Source organism: Xenopus laevis, chromosome 8S (genome assembly GCF_017654675.1).
Source record: "Xenopus laevis strain J_2021 chromosome 8S, Xenopus_laevis_v10.1, whole genome shotgun sequence".
NCBI lineage: Eukaryota > Metazoa > Chordata > Amphibia > Anura > Pipidae > Xenopus > Xenopus laevis.
In genome coordinates, this window is record NC_054386.1 from 88233890 (window position 1) to 88251373 (window position 17484).

Genomic DNA, 17484 nt, shown 5'->3' on the forward strand with positions numbered 1-17484 from the left:
TCTGCTGGAGCAGCACTATTAACTGATGTGTTTTGCAAAAAACATGTTTTTCCATGACAGTATCCCTTAAAGTCTGGAAAAGATCTTTAAAGTACAACATTCATGTTCCCCTTTATCAGTGTATATATGTGTGTGTATGTATTTTTATATATATATATATATATATATATATATATATATATATATATATATATATATATATATATATATACGGAAAAAAGGTCATAATCCTTATTTAAACCTAATGGATGTAGATATTTCAGTTTATTAATTTACCATACCTCCCTCCTCTTTAGATTTATACTCGAGCGGTGTTGGGAAATGCGTGACTTCACCATCTGTGTGGTCTCACCTATATAGATAAGACCACACGGACATCTCAACACACACTGTAGATTGCAAATTTGGAAGTATAGTGTCCCCGTAGCTGTACAGCTTGTCCAGTATGATATTTTATTGGTATGATGGGGTGACGTTGACGCCCTTCACAAACACAAACATTCAATTATACACCAGACAAACAACACTGTTCATATAGGTTTCAGTTCTTTTATTATTTTGTGATTTTCTTTCACGCATTCTGAAAGGAATAACTTTAGTTGTGCTTTCTTTATTTATTTAAGCATTTTTTCAATTCAAAAGGAAAATTACATTTTCGAAAGGACTTAATCTTTAAATGATTTTTAAAAATCTCCTTTATAAGGAAGCAAACCTGTGTATACTATTTTGTATGTGTTATTGCAGAGATGCTCATACATTCCGTTTGTGACTCCATTTAACATCCATATTCTTTTACAGTGATTGTGGAAGTAAAGGGCCCCTATGATTACCTAACACTTGCTGACTACCCACGTATGGTTGTAAGTTAAAAGTTCTTGTACAAGGGAGGGAGGTTGCTGTGGCATAGCAGGTATAGTAGGGAGACAGTGCCTATAGTAGCAGTGGGATAATTGTCTCTGGGAAGGGAGTGTGACTGTGGGATAGCAGGTATAGTAGGGAGACAGTGCCTATAGTAGCAGTGGGATAATTGTCTCTGGGAAGGGAGTGTGACTGTGGGATAGAAGGTATAGTAGGGAGAGATGGTGCCTATAGTAACAGTGGGATAATAATCTCTGGGAAGGGAGTGTGACTGTGGGATAGCAGGTATAGTAGGGAGAGATGGTGTCTATAGTAACAGTGGGATAATAATCTCTGGGAAGGGAGTGTGACTGTGGGATACCAGATATAGTATGGAGAGATGGTGCCTATAGTAACAGTGGGATAATAGTCTCTGGGAAGGGAGTGTGGCTGTGGGATAGCAGGTATAGTAGGGAGAGATGGTGCCTATAGTAACAGTGGGATAATAATCTCTGGGAAGGGAGTGTGACTGTGGGATAGCAGATATAGTAGGGAGAGATGGTGATTATAGTAACAGTGGAATAATAGTTCTGGGAAGAGTGTGGCTGTGAGATAGCAGGTATAGTAGGGAGAGATGGTGCCTATAGTAACAGTGAGATAATAGTCTCTGGGAAGGGACTGTGGCTGTGGGATAGCAGGTATAGTAGGCAGAGATGGTGCCTATAGTAACAGGGGGATAATAGTCTCTGTGAAGGAAGTGTGACTGGGATAGCAGGTATAGTAGGGAGAGATGGTGCCTATAGTAGCAGTGGGATAATTGTCTCTGGGAAGAGTGTGGCTGTGGGATAGCAGGTATAGTAGGGAGAGATGGTGCCTATAGTAACAGTGGATAATAGTCTCTAGGAAGGGAGTGTTGTTGTGGGATAGCAGGTATAGTAGGGAGAGATGGTGCCTATAGTAACAGTGGGATAATTGTCTCTGGGAAGAGTGTGACTGTGGGATAGCAGGTATAGTAGGGAGAGATGGTGCCTATAGTAACAGTGGGATAATAGTCTCTGGGAAGGGAGTGTGACTGTGGGATAGCAGGTATAGTAGGGAGAGATTGTGCCTATAGTAACAATGGGATAATAGTCTCTAGGAAGGGAGTGTTGTTGTGGGACAGCAGGTATAGTAGCGAGAGATGGTGCCTATAGTAGCAGTGGGATAATTGTCTCTGGGAAGAGTGTGGATGTGGCATAGCAGGTATAGTAGGAAGATATGGTGCCTAAAAGCTGGGGAAACCACAGGCCTTGCATTGTGTTTCATTAACTCTGGTTTCACTTCATCTCCTTCAGTTCTTTATGGTGATGTGCATTGTGTATGTGCTTTTTGGGGTTTTATGGCTCGCCTGGTCAGCCTGCTACTGGAGAGACCTGCTGCGGATCCAGTTCTGGGTTGGAGCAGTGATATTTCTTGGCATGCTGGAAAAAGCTGTGTTCTATGCAGAATTCCAAAACATCCGCTACCACGGAGAGCCAGGTAAGACTTAAGAGCTAGGGCTTCTCGGAATTGTTGTGATTTGTTAACAAACTGTGGTTTTTACTTACGTTTTCAAGTTCATTGTGCAAAGTGCAGTTTTGTATGCAGTCACCATGTTATTTTGCCCACAATGCAACTTTTTTGCCCATAATTCTTGCATAATTGTATCTCCAAAGGGGTAATATACAGTACTTGACACAATTGCACCTTGTCTTCTGGCACTCGGCAGTGTGCTGCAATAGTTGTCTGGACGCAGCTGCCACTTTCTAGGATGGCAGTCACTCCAGGGTTCCTCTGCGTCATTAGACACAGTTGTGTATGCATTTCATAATAAATAAAAGGGCACTCGTTTCAGGTTTTTTTTTATTATTATTGTAGGTGTAGAGTGATCAGGTTATGTTAAAACCTGGTGGTTCATTTTTTATTTTTTTTATTTTTTTAAAACAATTGTTTATGCACTGTCCCTCTCCTCCCGACCAGTCAGGACCTTGGGTGTATGTGTTTGGGTTTTTTCTTTTTTTGGGGGGAGAAAAAATGCCCTTTGTGGGTTTTTGGTGCATATGATTTCCTGTATATGTTTTATTAAACAAAGTACAGGTATGGGATCCATTATCCGGAAACCCATTATCCAGAAAATTCTGAATTACGGAAAGGCTGTCTCCCATAGACTCCATTATAATCAAATAATCCACATTTTTAATAATAAGAAAACAATAGCTTGTACGTGATCCAAACTAAGATATAATTAATCCTTATTGGAAGCAGAACCAGCCTGTTGGTTTTTTTTTCATGTTTACATGATTTTCTAGTAGACTTAAGGTGTGAAGATCCAAATTATGGAAAGACCCGTTATCCGGAAAGCATTATGGATAATAGGTCCCATACCTGTACCATTAACACTTTACACCTTTTTGTTCCCACAGTGGAAGGAGCTGTGATCTTGGCTGAACTTTTATCTGCTGTGAAAAGATCTTTAGCCCGAATACTCGTCATTATTGTCAGCTTGGGATACGGTATTGTTAAGTGAGTTTTCCCTTCATACCACAACACAATTATCATGCATTAACTGCATATTAGTATTAAGTCATTCTTAGGTCCTAGAAGTCTAGTTTTCCAGCAGAATTTGTTTTGTACAAGGCTTTACCCATACTGGCATAGATTTATGGTGCCACTCCTCACACCCCTTGAACTGCTAAACCATGTGCCCCTTTAATTTAGCTTTATGGCAAAAACCTAGTGAGACTAAGGGGCAGATTTATTAAGGGTCGAATTGAAAATTTGAATTCGAATTTTCACAATTTTTTTTATGGTCAAAAACTCTCATTATCCAAACTCGATTTGAGTTATAATTTGAATTTCGGGAGATTTATCATGCCATTTAAGAATTTGAATTAGACTATTCACCACCTAAAACCTGCGAGTTCAATGGGAGAGGTCCAGGGACCAATTTGGACATGTTAGTAGTCTTCCTGACATTCGAGTTTTTTTTTCGGAGAAAAAACTTGAATCGAGTTTAGTCGAATTCTATTGAAATTCGATTTGAGTTTTCAAGTCTATAAAATTCATGCAAGTTTGACATATTCTATTTTTTTATTAAAGGGGACCAGTCACCCCAAAAAAATATTCAAAATCCTATTTTATCACATTAGTCAAGCATTATGAACTTTAAATACACTATATAAATGATTTGAATCTTGCTTCCTTCAGTCTGGGATTTCAAAATTATAGCAAGCAGGCAGCAGCCATGTTGTGCACACTGTTAAGGCAAGTCTTGAATCATCTCAGAATCTTGTTTGTGCACCAGAATGGGGGACCTGATGTCCATCCCCATGTCCTGGCTACACAATTAAATGGTGAAGAGAACTGGGGGAATGTGTGGAGAGCTGAATGGAAAGTGAAAGCAATTGTCTGCCCCACCTCTATTCCTAGGCATAGAGGAGGGGCATACAATATTTGATTGACAGCCGAGATTTTTAAATGAGCTTACTATGAATGCTTTAATAAAAAAAATAGAAATTGGATTTCATGTTTAATTTGAAAAGGACTTTTATTATACAGATTTTTGTGTCTGGGGACAGGACAGGACAGGAGTTTAAAAAAACTTACATGAATTCAGAATTTGACCTTTAATAAACATGCCTCTAAAAAATTTTTGTCAATGTTGAAGGACTAAATAATTAAAAAAAAATGAATATCAATTTCAAAATTTCTTAGTACATATTCAAAAAAATTATTTTAAGGTGAGCCACCCTTTTAATATTTTCTTGTAGTTATTGCAATACATAGTAACATAGTAGGTTAGGTTGAAAAAAAGACATACGTCCATCAAGTTCAACCTTTTAACTTTTTTTAACCTGCCTAACTGCCAGTTGATCCAGAGGAAGGCAAAAAAAAAAAACATCTGAAGCCTCTCCAATTTGCCTCAAAGGGCGAAAAATTCCTTCCTGACTCCAAAATGGCAATGGGACCAGTCCCTGGATCAACTTGTACTATGAGCTATCTCCCATAACCCTGTATTCCCTCACTTGCTAAACACCATCCAACCCCTTCTTATACCTATCTAATGTATCTGCCTGTACAATGAAATGTTCTAGAAAGTACTGTATAACAGATACTGGCATTATTCTATATTAATGTGTTCCAATGTTTGTTTGTTCTTCCCTAATGAAGGCCTCGACTTGGAGCTACCTTACATAAGGTTGTTATGGCTGGAGCTCTCTACCTGCTATTCTCTGCTATAGAAGGTGTCCTCAGAGTCACAGGTGTAAGTGCAAATATAAATCATGAGTGGGGGATCTAGAGTGATCTGTCTGAGTGGGTGTTCATGTGCCCTTTATATAAGGCTACACTTATACATACTGTATCTAACTTTATTGGCTCTGTTACTATAGATTTTGGTCTCTTTCTGAAGCTGCACTATTTTCTTTTCTATGTGTTATCTGTACTTTCCATTACCCCCTTGTGTGCCAGTCTTTCTTTGTTTAATACTGAGTTTTCATTGTCTGGGTTAAGGTTTATGTCATCAGAACCATCTTTGACTATTGACTGGAAGCTATTCTTTTTTTTCTGGTGTTTTTTCCAGTTTCTGTTTTGACTATGGCCAGTAAATCTGACCAAAGAGTGTCCGTTAAACAAAGTACAAAAACAGGGGCTTAATTTGGTTTCACCTTCCACCACCCTCTCTATCCCATGGTGGAGTCAGAGCAGTATAAACCTCACCGAGCTGTCGGTAATGCTAGTGTTTCCTAGCAGGTAAACACAATATGTACGACTTGCTTTTGATTTGTTGATGGCTCTTGCCAAAAATGACTCCATTCACACAAATGCTATAAGATAAACAGTAGCTGAAACTTGCACTCCATTTACGAAAGCTGATATTAGTGATTTGCATCTGCAGTGATGAATCACGTGCAAGTTGCAGCTCCCCTTTATTTAGTGCAGGGGTCCCCAACCTTTTTTACATGTCTGCCACATTCAAATGTAAAAAGAGTTGGGAGCAACACAACCATTAAAAAGTCCCTTGGGGTGCCAAATAAGGGCTGTGATTGGTTATTTGGTAGCCCCTATGTGGACTGGCAGCCTACAGGAGACTGTACTTGGTACTATACTTAGTTTTTACGCAATTAAAACTTGATTGCAAGCTTGGAATTCAAAAAATAAGCCCCTAGCCAAGGGGTTGGAGAGCAACATGTTGCTCACTAGCTACTGGTTGGGGATCACTGATTTAGTGGGTGCACACAATGTTGCTGCATTGTATGTAAAAAAAACATTGTGATTGGCATGTTTATTTTGCTCATTGCACTTGCTTTATAGATGAGCCCTAGTATGCACTTATAATCCAAGCAGTATACATGCATCTGCTTGCTTTTCATGCCTCATTCAGAATCATCTTTTTAATCCCATGTGCTCTCTTTGCTCCAGCATTACTTCAATACCATGGAGTTGATAGCAAATTTGAGCCTGTCATTGATCGATGCCTGCATAATCTTTTGGATATCCTTTCAGCAGATTTCCACCATTCTGCAGTAGCTATTATTGGTCGGCTTCTATACATTAACCCTTTTGCTTCCAGGTGGGCCACTAACCCCCTGGAAACCGAGGGCTGTTGGGTGTTCCCAGCATCATCACTATCCGCAGTATAATAATACTCAGGCCTACATTTTGCCCAAATCTATTGTATATGTACTGGTATATATTCATTTAATTGTGCAGACATCTGTACACATCCAGTGCTTGTTCTGTACATATTTAAACCTGTATTCATTAGCAAAACATCTGTTTACTGAAAGGATTCATTAGCAAAACATCTGTTTAATATGCTTTTTGGTGCTTTTAGAAAAAATGTTTGTTTTTTTATTTCTTTAAACCCAAATAATGTGGTATACGTATTTATTTTGCTATCTGTTACCATTCCGACTGTTTGGACTGCGTTACCCATTCCCTGTCAAAAGGTTGTCCATTCTATGGCACTGCCTGTATATTCAGTTAACTGTTGGGTTGCTGACACTCTGTACAGGTATAGGATCCGTTATCCGGAAAGCCATTATCCAGAAAGCTCCGAATTACGAAAAGGACATCTCCCATAGACTCCATTTTATCCAAATTTTTTTAAAAATGATTTTCCTTCCTCTGTAATAATAAAACAGTACCTTTTACTTGATCCCATTTAATATTATATAATTAATCCTTATTGGAAGCAAAACCAGCCTAGTGGGTTTATTTAATGTTTACAACATTTTCTAGTAGACTTAAGGTATGAAAATCCAAATTATGGAAAGATCACTATCTGGAATACCCCAGGTCCTAAGCATTCTGTATAACAGGTCGCATACCTGTACAAGAGCCTAAAAAATGGTGTTAGCAGTCTAAAGCTCCGAAAAAAACATTTTTTGTAAACTGTCACTGCATCACGTTTTCCGTTAAAAAGGTATATACTGTATCAATATGAGTTTTATATATATATATATATATATATATATATATATATATATATATATATATATATATATATGTGTGTGTGTGTGTTCCAAATTGACAAAGCACTCACATATGAGTTAATTTATGCCTATAATTTAGGCCAAAAAACTACATAGGAACAGAAAACAGGTACCCTGTTATATTTAATGCCTTCGTTTATAACTGCCCTCGTTATACCTGTGCAAGTGGGTCTGTAGTGTGAGAGTTCTAAGCCAAGCTCTCAGTTGGCTGCCCTTTCTAAATACCTTTTTAGTTAAAAGGCCAGTTGGCTACAGTAGGCAAACATTTGGCATCCATTCATTTGGTTGCTGTGCAAATTTCATAATGTTGGTTCTACCATGTCATCCATTTAATCACATGTACAGTTTGGAATGATGTGTCACTTCCTCTGCTTAGAAACAACACAATTTTCAGCAGATTTTGTGTTTCCTCCTTAACCCCTGTGCTCCACTCCTGCTTTAGGCGCAGTCTGACCTTGCTTCCCTGGCTTTCATTCCTCTGGCTTTTCTTGACACTGCCTTGTGCTGGTGGATATCCTTCCTTGACCACCGATTGGTGTTACTACCTGTTTTAACTGTTTCTCAGCATTATTGTACACTTGGGAGGCTTTCATTTACTGTGTGTTTCAATATAACTAAATAAAAGGCATACTTAAAGGGGAACTATTGCGAAAATGTGCTTCAGCATTCTGAAATAGGAATCAAATTAAATAATTTTCTTAAATAATGAAGTTTATCTTCACTATTCCTCTCTCAGCATCTGTTTCTCCTCATTCTGTCTTCATTCAGGAGTTGGGTGTCAGATGAATGATCCAATATATCTTATAGGGGGCTCCTTTTGCCTAGAAGATGTATTAGAGCTCACTCTATTAAAATCACCAGAAATCCTCTCTACATGCAGAATTTGTGCAAAAGGCAGTTATTTTGTTAGATTTTGTTTGTACTGGAATCAGTTATTTGAGTGAGCTCTAATACATCTGCTAGGAAAGGGAGCCCCCCCCCCTAAAAGATATATTGGATCATTCATCTGACACCCAACTTCTGAATGAACAGAAACAGATGCTGAGAGAGGAATAGTGATTATTTCAAAAACAATGCAGAATTTTCAATTGATTGTATTTAGAAATTTCTTAATTTAGTTCGAGGAAGCTTATATTTCCTTTTTTATTTTCGCAATAGTTTCCCTTTAAAAATAGCCAGGCTTTAAAGAGAATGTATAACAGGGAAACATGATAAACCAACACCCTCTGCCACAGATGCATGTGGGTACTGAAGCCTTCCTGCAATGAGGTTGGGCATCAAGCAAGACAAAAGCAATAAAGTAATGCTTGTTTCCCTGTAGCACCTTCTCTAGAGCTCGAAACAATGGGCTGCCTGTTCTTAAATCACTCTTTATGCTTTGTGGGTCTTCCAAGATTATAAAACTTTTAGAAGTATGTAACTAGAGTTTGTGTTTGTTAGTGTTTTTTGTTTAGTGCATAAATTAGACACCATACCACAAGGTAAGTACACAATCTGTAATATGAGTTCCTAAATGTATTGGAAGCTGGAAAAAACAATACTGATGACCTGATCACTCAAGGACAGAGTATATAAGTACATACTGGGCAACACTACAGTAAGGGCAGAGACACATGTGAAGATTTGGCGAGATTTAGTCACCGGCCAACGAATCTCCTATTCTTCGGGTGACTAATCTCCCCGAAAAGCCTTCTCGCCGGCTAAAATCGAAATCGCGGAGGGGGTGGCACCCGGAGCAATTGATTTTCCGAAGTCATCTGAAGTTTCCTCGTGAGACGACTTCGGAAAACGAAGCGCTCCGAGTGCCACCCCGCCGGCGATTTAGATTCTAGCTGTCGGGGAGGCAGTTCGGGGAGATTAGTCGCCCTAAGAAGAGACGATTTGTCGCCGGGTGACTAAATCTCCACGAATCATCGCATGTATCTCTGCCCTTAATGCTCTTATTTCTCTTGCTTTGTTCTAGTTCTAGTGCAGACTATTGTGTGTATCTAGGTTTCTTCTTTTTAGAGTTGAAATTCTTTAAATTAGATCGAACAACCTTTACCAATCCCAAATCTGTTTAAAAGGAAAGTTAATATTCGCAACTATAAAAAAAAAAAATCTTGTTCTGCCCTACTTATATGTGAATTCCTTAACGTGTTCGCACATCTTCATAAGCTTGACACAAACCATGAAACTGCTGAGGCTAAGAAGAAACGTGGTCAAATTGTCTTTGTACAGACACTTCACCAACACCCTCATCTTGGCTGTAGTAGGTAAGTTCAACCACACAACAGGGAATTACTCTAAATGTTTTATTATATTGGATAACTGTAGCTTTCCATGCATGGATTCATGGGAGTCTGATTAGGTCTAAATAATTATTTGTATTACTCGACACACATTATTATTATTAACGTATTTATATAGCGTCAACATATTGCGTAGCACATAGGAGTGCATATACAACGGCATAGAAATATATGTAATGTTTAAATGGCTTTATACAGGTTATTGGAATAGAATATTTTAAGTGAAATATTCTACGCCTCTTGTTCCAAGTGTTTTAGGGGCTGTATTTGAGGAAGGATTCATTGATATGATATAGAGACAATGACTGATGTTAATCTGCCCTGTAGCAAAACAGTGTTTAAGTATGTGTCTTTTTTCTTGAAGCATCAATTATATTTATAGTCTGGATAACTATGAAGTTCCGTTTGGTGGATTGTCAGTCGGTGAGTATTAAGGATAAATGCTGATCTGTTGCTGTACAATGAACTCTGCACACTACTGTTGAGCTAGTGGAGCTGTGCTGACATTATGGGGCAAATTTACGGAGCGCCAAAAATTCGCCAGAGTCCGCTTCGCCCACATCGCAAAACACCGACAGGCGCAAATCCGTCAGGACAATGATAATTCACTAAAATGCAAAGTTCCGTCCAGGGCGCTGAATGCTGGTGAAGTTGCGTAGCGTTACTTCAGCAAGCAAAGCGAATTTGCACTAGCGTTGGATACGGTGGGAAGTGAAAGTACAAAGCACATATACGATGCAGCAAATACATTACATTACACAAGTCCAGGGAACCTTAAAAAAATAAAATAGAGTTGTTATAATGCCCCACACATGTGGCCAGTGTATAGTTTATGTGCCATATGTTAGGAAATGTAGGGGGAACCCGGATACCCCAAAAAAAAAAAAAAAAAAAATTAACGGACTTTTGCAGCCTATCACCCTGAAAAACTGAAAAGACGCCGGCATTTTTTGGGACTTAGAACATTTTTCAACTAAAAAAGTCTTATACACTCCATTTCACTTCGCCTGGTCTGAGCTGGCGAAGGCAAGTCTGGCGGAAAAGGTGAAGTTCAGTAAAATCCGCATCTTAGTGAATTTGCAAAGTAACGTTCTTTTGCCAGAGCGAAACTTCGTCTGGCGTAAGAGTGTGAAGTAGCGCTAGAGTCTATCTCCTTCGCTAGCGGAGTTACGCCAGTAAATTTGCCCCATATCTCTTGGGCCATACCCCGGGAGCTAAGCTTTCAAACTTTTTATTTTTGCATTGATCTATATAGAAACACAAAGTTCTGTAATTTTCAGTCTAAAAAAAAAAGATTACATTACATTAAGATATGACCTTTTTTTTAATATGGCAGGACTGGCAAGAGCTGTGGGTGGATGATGCCATCTGGCGGTTGCTCTTTTCAATGATTTTATTTGTAATCATGATCCTATGGAGGCCATCTGCAAATAACCAGAGGTATGTATGGTTATAACTAATGTTGGGATAGGCATCCATGGATGATTATGTATCGGTGCAGCCATAGGTGGGTTTTCACAGTGTGTGTGGTGACATTTGTTGCAGTAGTCTGATTTTTAGAGATGTATTGCTTTTTTTAAAGGGGAAGGAAACGTAGTTGGCGCAAAAACCCTCCCCCCCCTCCCGTGTGTTGCCCACCCTCCCTCCTCCCCCCTGGCCTACCCGTCCCGCTGGGCAAATGCCCCTAACTTGTTACTTACCCTTCTGCGCAGGTCCAGTCCAGGGAGTTCACAGGCACCATCTTCTTCCACGCGATCTTCTTCCTGCTTTGAACGGCGTTTTGGTGCATGCGCAGTAGGAGCATTTCGCCGGTACGGATCTACTGTGCATGCGCCAAAAGTCACGAAGTACTTTTGGTGCATGCGCAGTAGATCGTACCGGCGAAATGCTCCTACTGCGCATGCGCCGGTCAAAGCAGGAAGAAGATCGCGTGGAAGAAGATGTCGTCTGTGAACTCCCTGGACTGGACCTGCGCAGAAGGGTAAGTAACAATTTAGGGGCATTTGGCCAGCGGGACGGGTAGGCCAGGGGGGAGGAGGGAGGGTGGGCAACACACGGGAGGGGGGAGGGTTTTTGCGCCAACTAGGTTTCCTTCCCCTTTAATGAGCATATATAACAAGAATAGAAAAGAACCACAGCCTCAGGAGGCTCCAGGGGGAAGAGGAAGAATAGAGGGAGAGACTGCGAGAAGAGAGGTGGAGGAAGAAGAGGGAGAGAGAAGGAAAGGAGGAAGGATGGACTCCCATTCACACAGTGTAGACCGATTTACTCATGTTGCAATATTTAAATGCCAATAGAAAATAGCCAGTCCGATCTCAGCCTTATAGAATATAGGGAAGATAAGCAACAAGAAAACTATTATACATTCACATTGGAAAATACAAAGAAAACATTTAGTTGTAGCCCTTTACAAAGTGTGCTGTTCTTCTGAAATGGTATGTTCCTCTGGAGTAGAATATTTCCATATCATTAATTGGGATGTTTATGTGGCCTTTTGGTAGATTTGCCTTCTCTCCGCTCACTGAAGAAGATGAGGATGATGAGCAGAAGGAGCCAATGTTGAAAGAAAGCTTTGGTATGAAACATATCAGCAACCACTTAATTAGTCCCATACCCCACCCGCTGTATTCTGGCTAGATCACTCTCCCAGCAGCAGCATAGGTTATGGCACACAGGGAATTGTCGTTTGATCACTTTAAATTGAACTGCAGTGAATATCGACCTGAGCAACTCTCAGCCAATGTCTAGCTGCTGCCTGCATTTTTATGCCAGTAATGGGAAGCCTTCTATGGTGATTTATTTCCCCACCCCAGGGCTTTAATGTTTGGTTCTTAGAAGTGGACATTAAAGTGCTATAGCCCTTAGTGATATAAGTGATATTCCAGAAAGCAACTGCAGCCCCGACCCCGAATCCTTGCACAGCTTCTGTGCTTTATGATGTTACCCTTCATTGATTTTAGGCAGAAGGTCATATTTTCTTTCTTGTTGCAGAGGGAATGAAAATGAGAAACTCAAAGCAGGAAACAAATGGAAATGCAAAAGTGTCCAAAACTGTGAGTATAAATAGTTCATAAAGTGAGTGTTTATCTACCCTAAACCAGAGCTGACCCAGTGAGTGTCTTCCTCCATCCTGAACATTTCACTTTTAGGGTGAAGTTGGTGTTTGGGACGTCACTGCTGATGTATTTTACCCTAAAATCAAGCCAAATCAGATTTTGACCTATAGACTACTAAAGCACTTTTATGCACACTTAGTGGGCCAAGTATATGGCATACTAAATGCTCAATGATCAGTTACTGTACAACTGTATAATAATGATGTTTAGTGGGCCATGCACTCCTCTTTCTATGTTACTTGGTGATCTCTAATGTAATATTTCTGGCAGGAGGATGATCTGAAATGGGTAGAGGAGAACATCCCATCTTCTGTGACAGACGTGTAAGTATATATCCTCAGAGAATGCTTATGGGATAATGCAATGTATTCCCAAGGCAGAAATATAATTTTCAGGCCTAAATACATTTTTGTACAGTAAGGACTTTTAAAACATTAGGATAATAAAAAGCAAAGTGCATTGTTAATTTAGAAATATTTGCTGTACAGAGTACTTTGTTGGTATCCATACTCTAGCCTTCTGTTCAGAGCTATTTATACAGTACGTTGCCTTGCAGTGCCATAGCTGTGCCTCCATCAACCCAGACATGATAGGATATAAATTTATTCAAAGTACGTTTTCTTGCCTGTTGCAAGATATTTACTGTCTCCCTCTGGGATAGTCAATGTAAACTTAGGAGGTGCCAGACTGATCCTTGAAATTGAGCAAAAGCAAATCTCTTGCTGATGCATAAGTCACTATTAGAAAGTTTAATTTCATCCTATGTCCTACCCAGAATCACACATATAGAATTGAATTATAAATTATATTAAGTAAGTATGTGGCAGGAATTGCTGTGGATTTTTCCATACTTGAGTGTGAGCCCTGTTTTCATTATAGCTTAAAGTTAGGCATAGAGAATCGATGCTAGGGGAGTTAATTATCAAACCTCGAAATTTTCTCTTTATTTTGTTAAAACCACTCCAACCAAATTCACGGCCTTTTTTACCGTATTTATCAAATTTTCTGAAAAGACTCGATAAAATAGTAAAAAAAAATCAGAATTGTAAGTTTTTTTCGGTTTTGTCGCTCTAACTCCAACTTTTTCAACCATTATCACCGAAAAACACAAGATCTTCAGATTATTATTATGAAACCCAGGGCAGATCATGATATCTTTCAGTTGCAAACGGGACATCTGCCATTGACTTACCGTATATACTCGAGTATAAGCCGAGTTTTTCAGCCCCCAAAATATGCTGAAAAACTCTACCTCGGCTTATACTCGGGTCAAGCGCAAAAACGGTTGCCGGCGTCTTAGAATAGTCGCCGGCGCCCAAGAATAGTCGCCGGCGTCCAAGAATAGTCTCCAAGAATAGTCGCCGGCATCCAAGAATGGTCGCCGGCATCCAAAAACGAGACGCCGGCACCTCCAATGGGAGCAGAAACCTTAAATTTTTTGATTTAAACTTACCAGAAGCTGCTGCATTTCTCACCCTCGGCTTATACTCGAGTCAATAAGCTTTCCCAGTTTGGAGGTAAAATTAGGTACCTCGGCTTATACTCGGGACGGCTTATACTCGAGTATATACGGTATACGTGATTTTGGCAGGTTTGAGATGGAGTACTTTTGTAGTGGGACAGCATCGAAAAATTCCTCTGAAAAAATGGTGTTAAAAGTGAAAAAAATTGGTAAATAACCCCCTAAGTGTGAGGCATACAGGTATGGGACCTGGTGTTTTCGGGGTAATGGATCTTTACTTTGGGTCTTTATACCTTATGTGAAAAAGGAAAGAATGACCCATAGTGTCTGCACCACCCACCCAAATTATACGTGTTCCTCTATAGAGCCATTAAAACTTTGCTTTTTTTATTATTTCTGGGTACCTTAAGTCTACTAGAAGATCGTGTAAATAAAGCCAATAGGCTGCTTTTGCTTCCAATAAGAATTCATATTAAAAAATTTGTTTGCACTTAACCAGAAAAAAAACACCAAGACACATTTAACTTTAAATTCACAAAGTCTTTATTAAGAAATAACTTACCGATTCTCTGCTTGCGCTCCTCTTCAGAAACGGCGACAGTGTGACGATCCATCGTGCGGCACTCGATTTCTCCTCCCTTGCTATCTCCTATAGAAGGCAGGAAGGAGAAATCGAGCGTCGCGCGATAGATCGTCGCCCTGCCGCTGTTTCTGAAGCGGAGAACCTAAGTTATTTCTTAATATTACTTTGCGAATTTAAAGTTAAATCTTGGTGGGTTTTTTTTCCGTTAAATACAAACAATTTTTTTTAAATTAGTTCTTATTGGAAGCAAAAGCAGCCTAATGGGTTTATTACACAGTCTTCTAGTAGACTTAAGGTACGAAGATTTGTTTTTTTCGTTATTAAGAAACAAATTTTTTTTAAAAAAAATATTTTACTGGTCTTTCAAGTTTGGATCAAGTACAATGTACTGTTTTATTATTACAGAGGAAAAGGAAATAATTTTTAGATATTTGGATTATTTGTATAAAATGGAGTCTATGGGAGATGGCCTTTCAGTAATTTGGAGCTTTTTGGATAAACGGGTCTCCAGATAACAGGTCCCATACTTGTACCTATAGATGAAGCAGCTGAAAGGAGGTACAGGAGTGTAGCAGGTCCAATATGCATATGAGATAGAGGTCATTTTCCCATGGTTAAGTAATGTATTAAACATGTGTGGTAATCTGGCACATGTGATTGACAGTTTGTCAGCCATTAGTCTTTAAACCTCATACATACATACTCATACATACTCCCAAACTTAGTCATTGCATATTATATGGTTTTAGAAAATGAATTAGCTGCATTATATCTGCAACTGTAAGGAAATGAAATCCCTGTGACCATCTCCATAATTTTATATTTTGTATTACATTTTGTTTTCTATATAAAGAAGCCATTCTATCCACTCACTGTTTCTTATTCTTTTATTCCAGAGCTCTCCCTGCGTTGCTGGATTCAGATGAGGTCAGTATTATTTGTCATAGCATTTGTCGTAGCTACTTGGCATATCTTATAACCGTGCAAGTCCGGTTCATTCCTTGAGTCCGAGGCCCTTTAGCTGATGTGACCCAGCCTCAATGGGAACCAGGAAGGCAAGAAGTCATATAAAATGTCCTTCATTTTTATATGGAACTTTGTAGGGATCATCTCACCCAACAACTCGTTTTTTTTTTTTTTGTTGTTTTTTTTTTTTTTTGCATAATAAAATGTAATTCAAGGTAATTTTGCAATGTATAGTGTATTAATTACAATTAAAAGGCCTGTAGTTAGGGATGCCCCGAATTCAGGATTCAGTTCAGGATTCAGCCTTTTCCAGCAGGATTCAGATTCGGCCGAATCCTTCTACCTGGTTGAATTGAATCTGAATCCTAATTTGCATATGCAAATTAGGGACTGGAAGGGAAATCGTGTGACTTTTTGTCACAAAACAAGGACGTAAAAAATGTTTTCAACTTCCCACCCTTAATTTGCATATGCAAATTCGGATTCGGTTTGGTATTCGGCAAGAATATTTTGCGAAGGATTTGGGGGTTCAGCCGAATCCAAAATAGTGGATTTGGTGCATCCCTACCTGTAATAGAAGTAGAACTGGCGTCTGCTACATGGTTTCTGCCTTTACACCTGCTTCTGAAACAAATAACGGTACAACCATTGAAAAATGTTTATTTAATATATATTGGAAAGCTGCTTGGAATTCCATTTTCTTTTATTACACAATAGTATAAGATACTATTATACAATAGTTTTTGGTGGAGATCCCTGTAAGTTCTTTAAAGGAGAAGGAAAGTTCCTGAAGCAGTTTATTGCCAATAGATTAGCCACAATAGTGCAAGCTATAACGCTATATTTATTCTGCAGAATGCTTTACCATACCTGAGTAAACCGCTCTAGAAGCTGTCTCTGTTAGTTTAGGATAGCAGCTGCCATGTTAGCTTGGTGGGACATCACTTCCTGCCTGAGTCTCTACCTGCTCACTCATAGCTCTGGGATCAGATTACAGCAGAGAGGAGGGGAGGGAGAGATGAGCAAACTGAGCATGCTCAAGCCCGTGCCCTGGAGGTTTAAGCTGAAAACAGGAAGACTGATACAGAAGCCCATGAGTACACAATAGAAGGAAATAAATGCCATTTCTTTTGACAGAGGACTCAGAGCAGCAGGGTTTACTGGTTTATTTATATAGATCTTTCTGATAAAGCTTACTTCATTTTAGCCTTTTCTTCTCCTTTAACATATAACCAGAGCCGTTCTACAAAACCAAGATTGTGCCTTTCTTAGTGATAATGATGTGTTCCCATCAGTTTTCATTGATTTTAACTTTGTTTTTAGGAGAGAATGATAACGCACTTTGAAAGGTCCAAGATGGAATGAAGAGATGGTTAAAAGGTCAACAAATCTGGTGGACTCTGCCTGTGCGGAGGAGCAATGCAACATACAAAGCATTTCAGATACGGGGCCCCTTTCATTGCAAAGGAGTGGCGTGAAATCTTAACGCTCCTAAATGATTCCATCAATTGGGCTCTTTCTTAAAGTCAAAGAACATGACCCAGTTCCTCTATGTCTAGACACATTGTCAGCCATTGTCGCTAATGTTATAAATAGGATTTCTTCTACCAAACTCTTCTTAATCCCTTTAATGCCGCAGGAGCTGGAATGCATTGCTCCCAGCACTGCGACTTTTCCTGCACCTTAGGATTATACGCATCATTTAATATTACGC

The 17484-nt window shown here is 39.3% G+C and overlaps 2 protein-coding genes across 3 annotated transcripts in view; one reads left to right on the forward strand and one right to left on the reverse strand.

The window, feature by feature from the left end:
- The window catches only part of LOC108700312, a 782191-nt gene that overhangs the window by 649617 nt on the left and 115090 nt on the right, over nt 1–17484 (reverse strand). The gene's annotated exons all lie outside the window — the stretch shown is intronic.
- Nucleotides 1–17484, forward strand: part of tmem87a.S (transmembrane protein 87A S homeolog) — a 30242-nt gene that overhangs the window by 12409 nt on the left and 349 nt on the right. The window contains exons 8-20 of one of the 2 annotated variants that reach the window (XM_018233396.2): nt 799–860; nt 2172–2355; nt 3279–3378; nt 5026–5119; nt 6277–6348; nt 9499–9607; nt 10008–10066; nt 10980–11083; nt 12145–12218; nt 12635–12696; nt 13030–13082; nt 15701–15731; nt 17094–17484. The exon at nt 17094–17484 is cut by the window's right edge and continues 349 nt beyond it. In XM_018233396.2, the coding sequence (XP_018088885.1) occupies nt 799–860; nt 2172–2355; nt 3279–3378; nt 5026–5119; nt 6277–6348; nt 9499–9607; nt 10008–10066; nt 10980–11083; nt 12145–12218; nt 12635–12696; nt 13030–13082; nt 15701–15731; nt 17094–17135 (1046 nt within the window). In that variant the 3' untranslated portion in view covers nt 17136–17484. Of the gene's footprint in view, nt 1–798; nt 861–2171; nt 2356–3278; nt 3379–5025; nt 5120–6276; nt 6349–7794; nt 7864–9498; nt 9608–10007; nt 10067–10979; nt 11084–12144; nt 12219–12634; nt 12697–13029; nt 13083–15700; nt 15732–17093 lie in introns of both variants that reach the window. The other variant, XM_018233397.2, reaches the window with a different exon arrangement.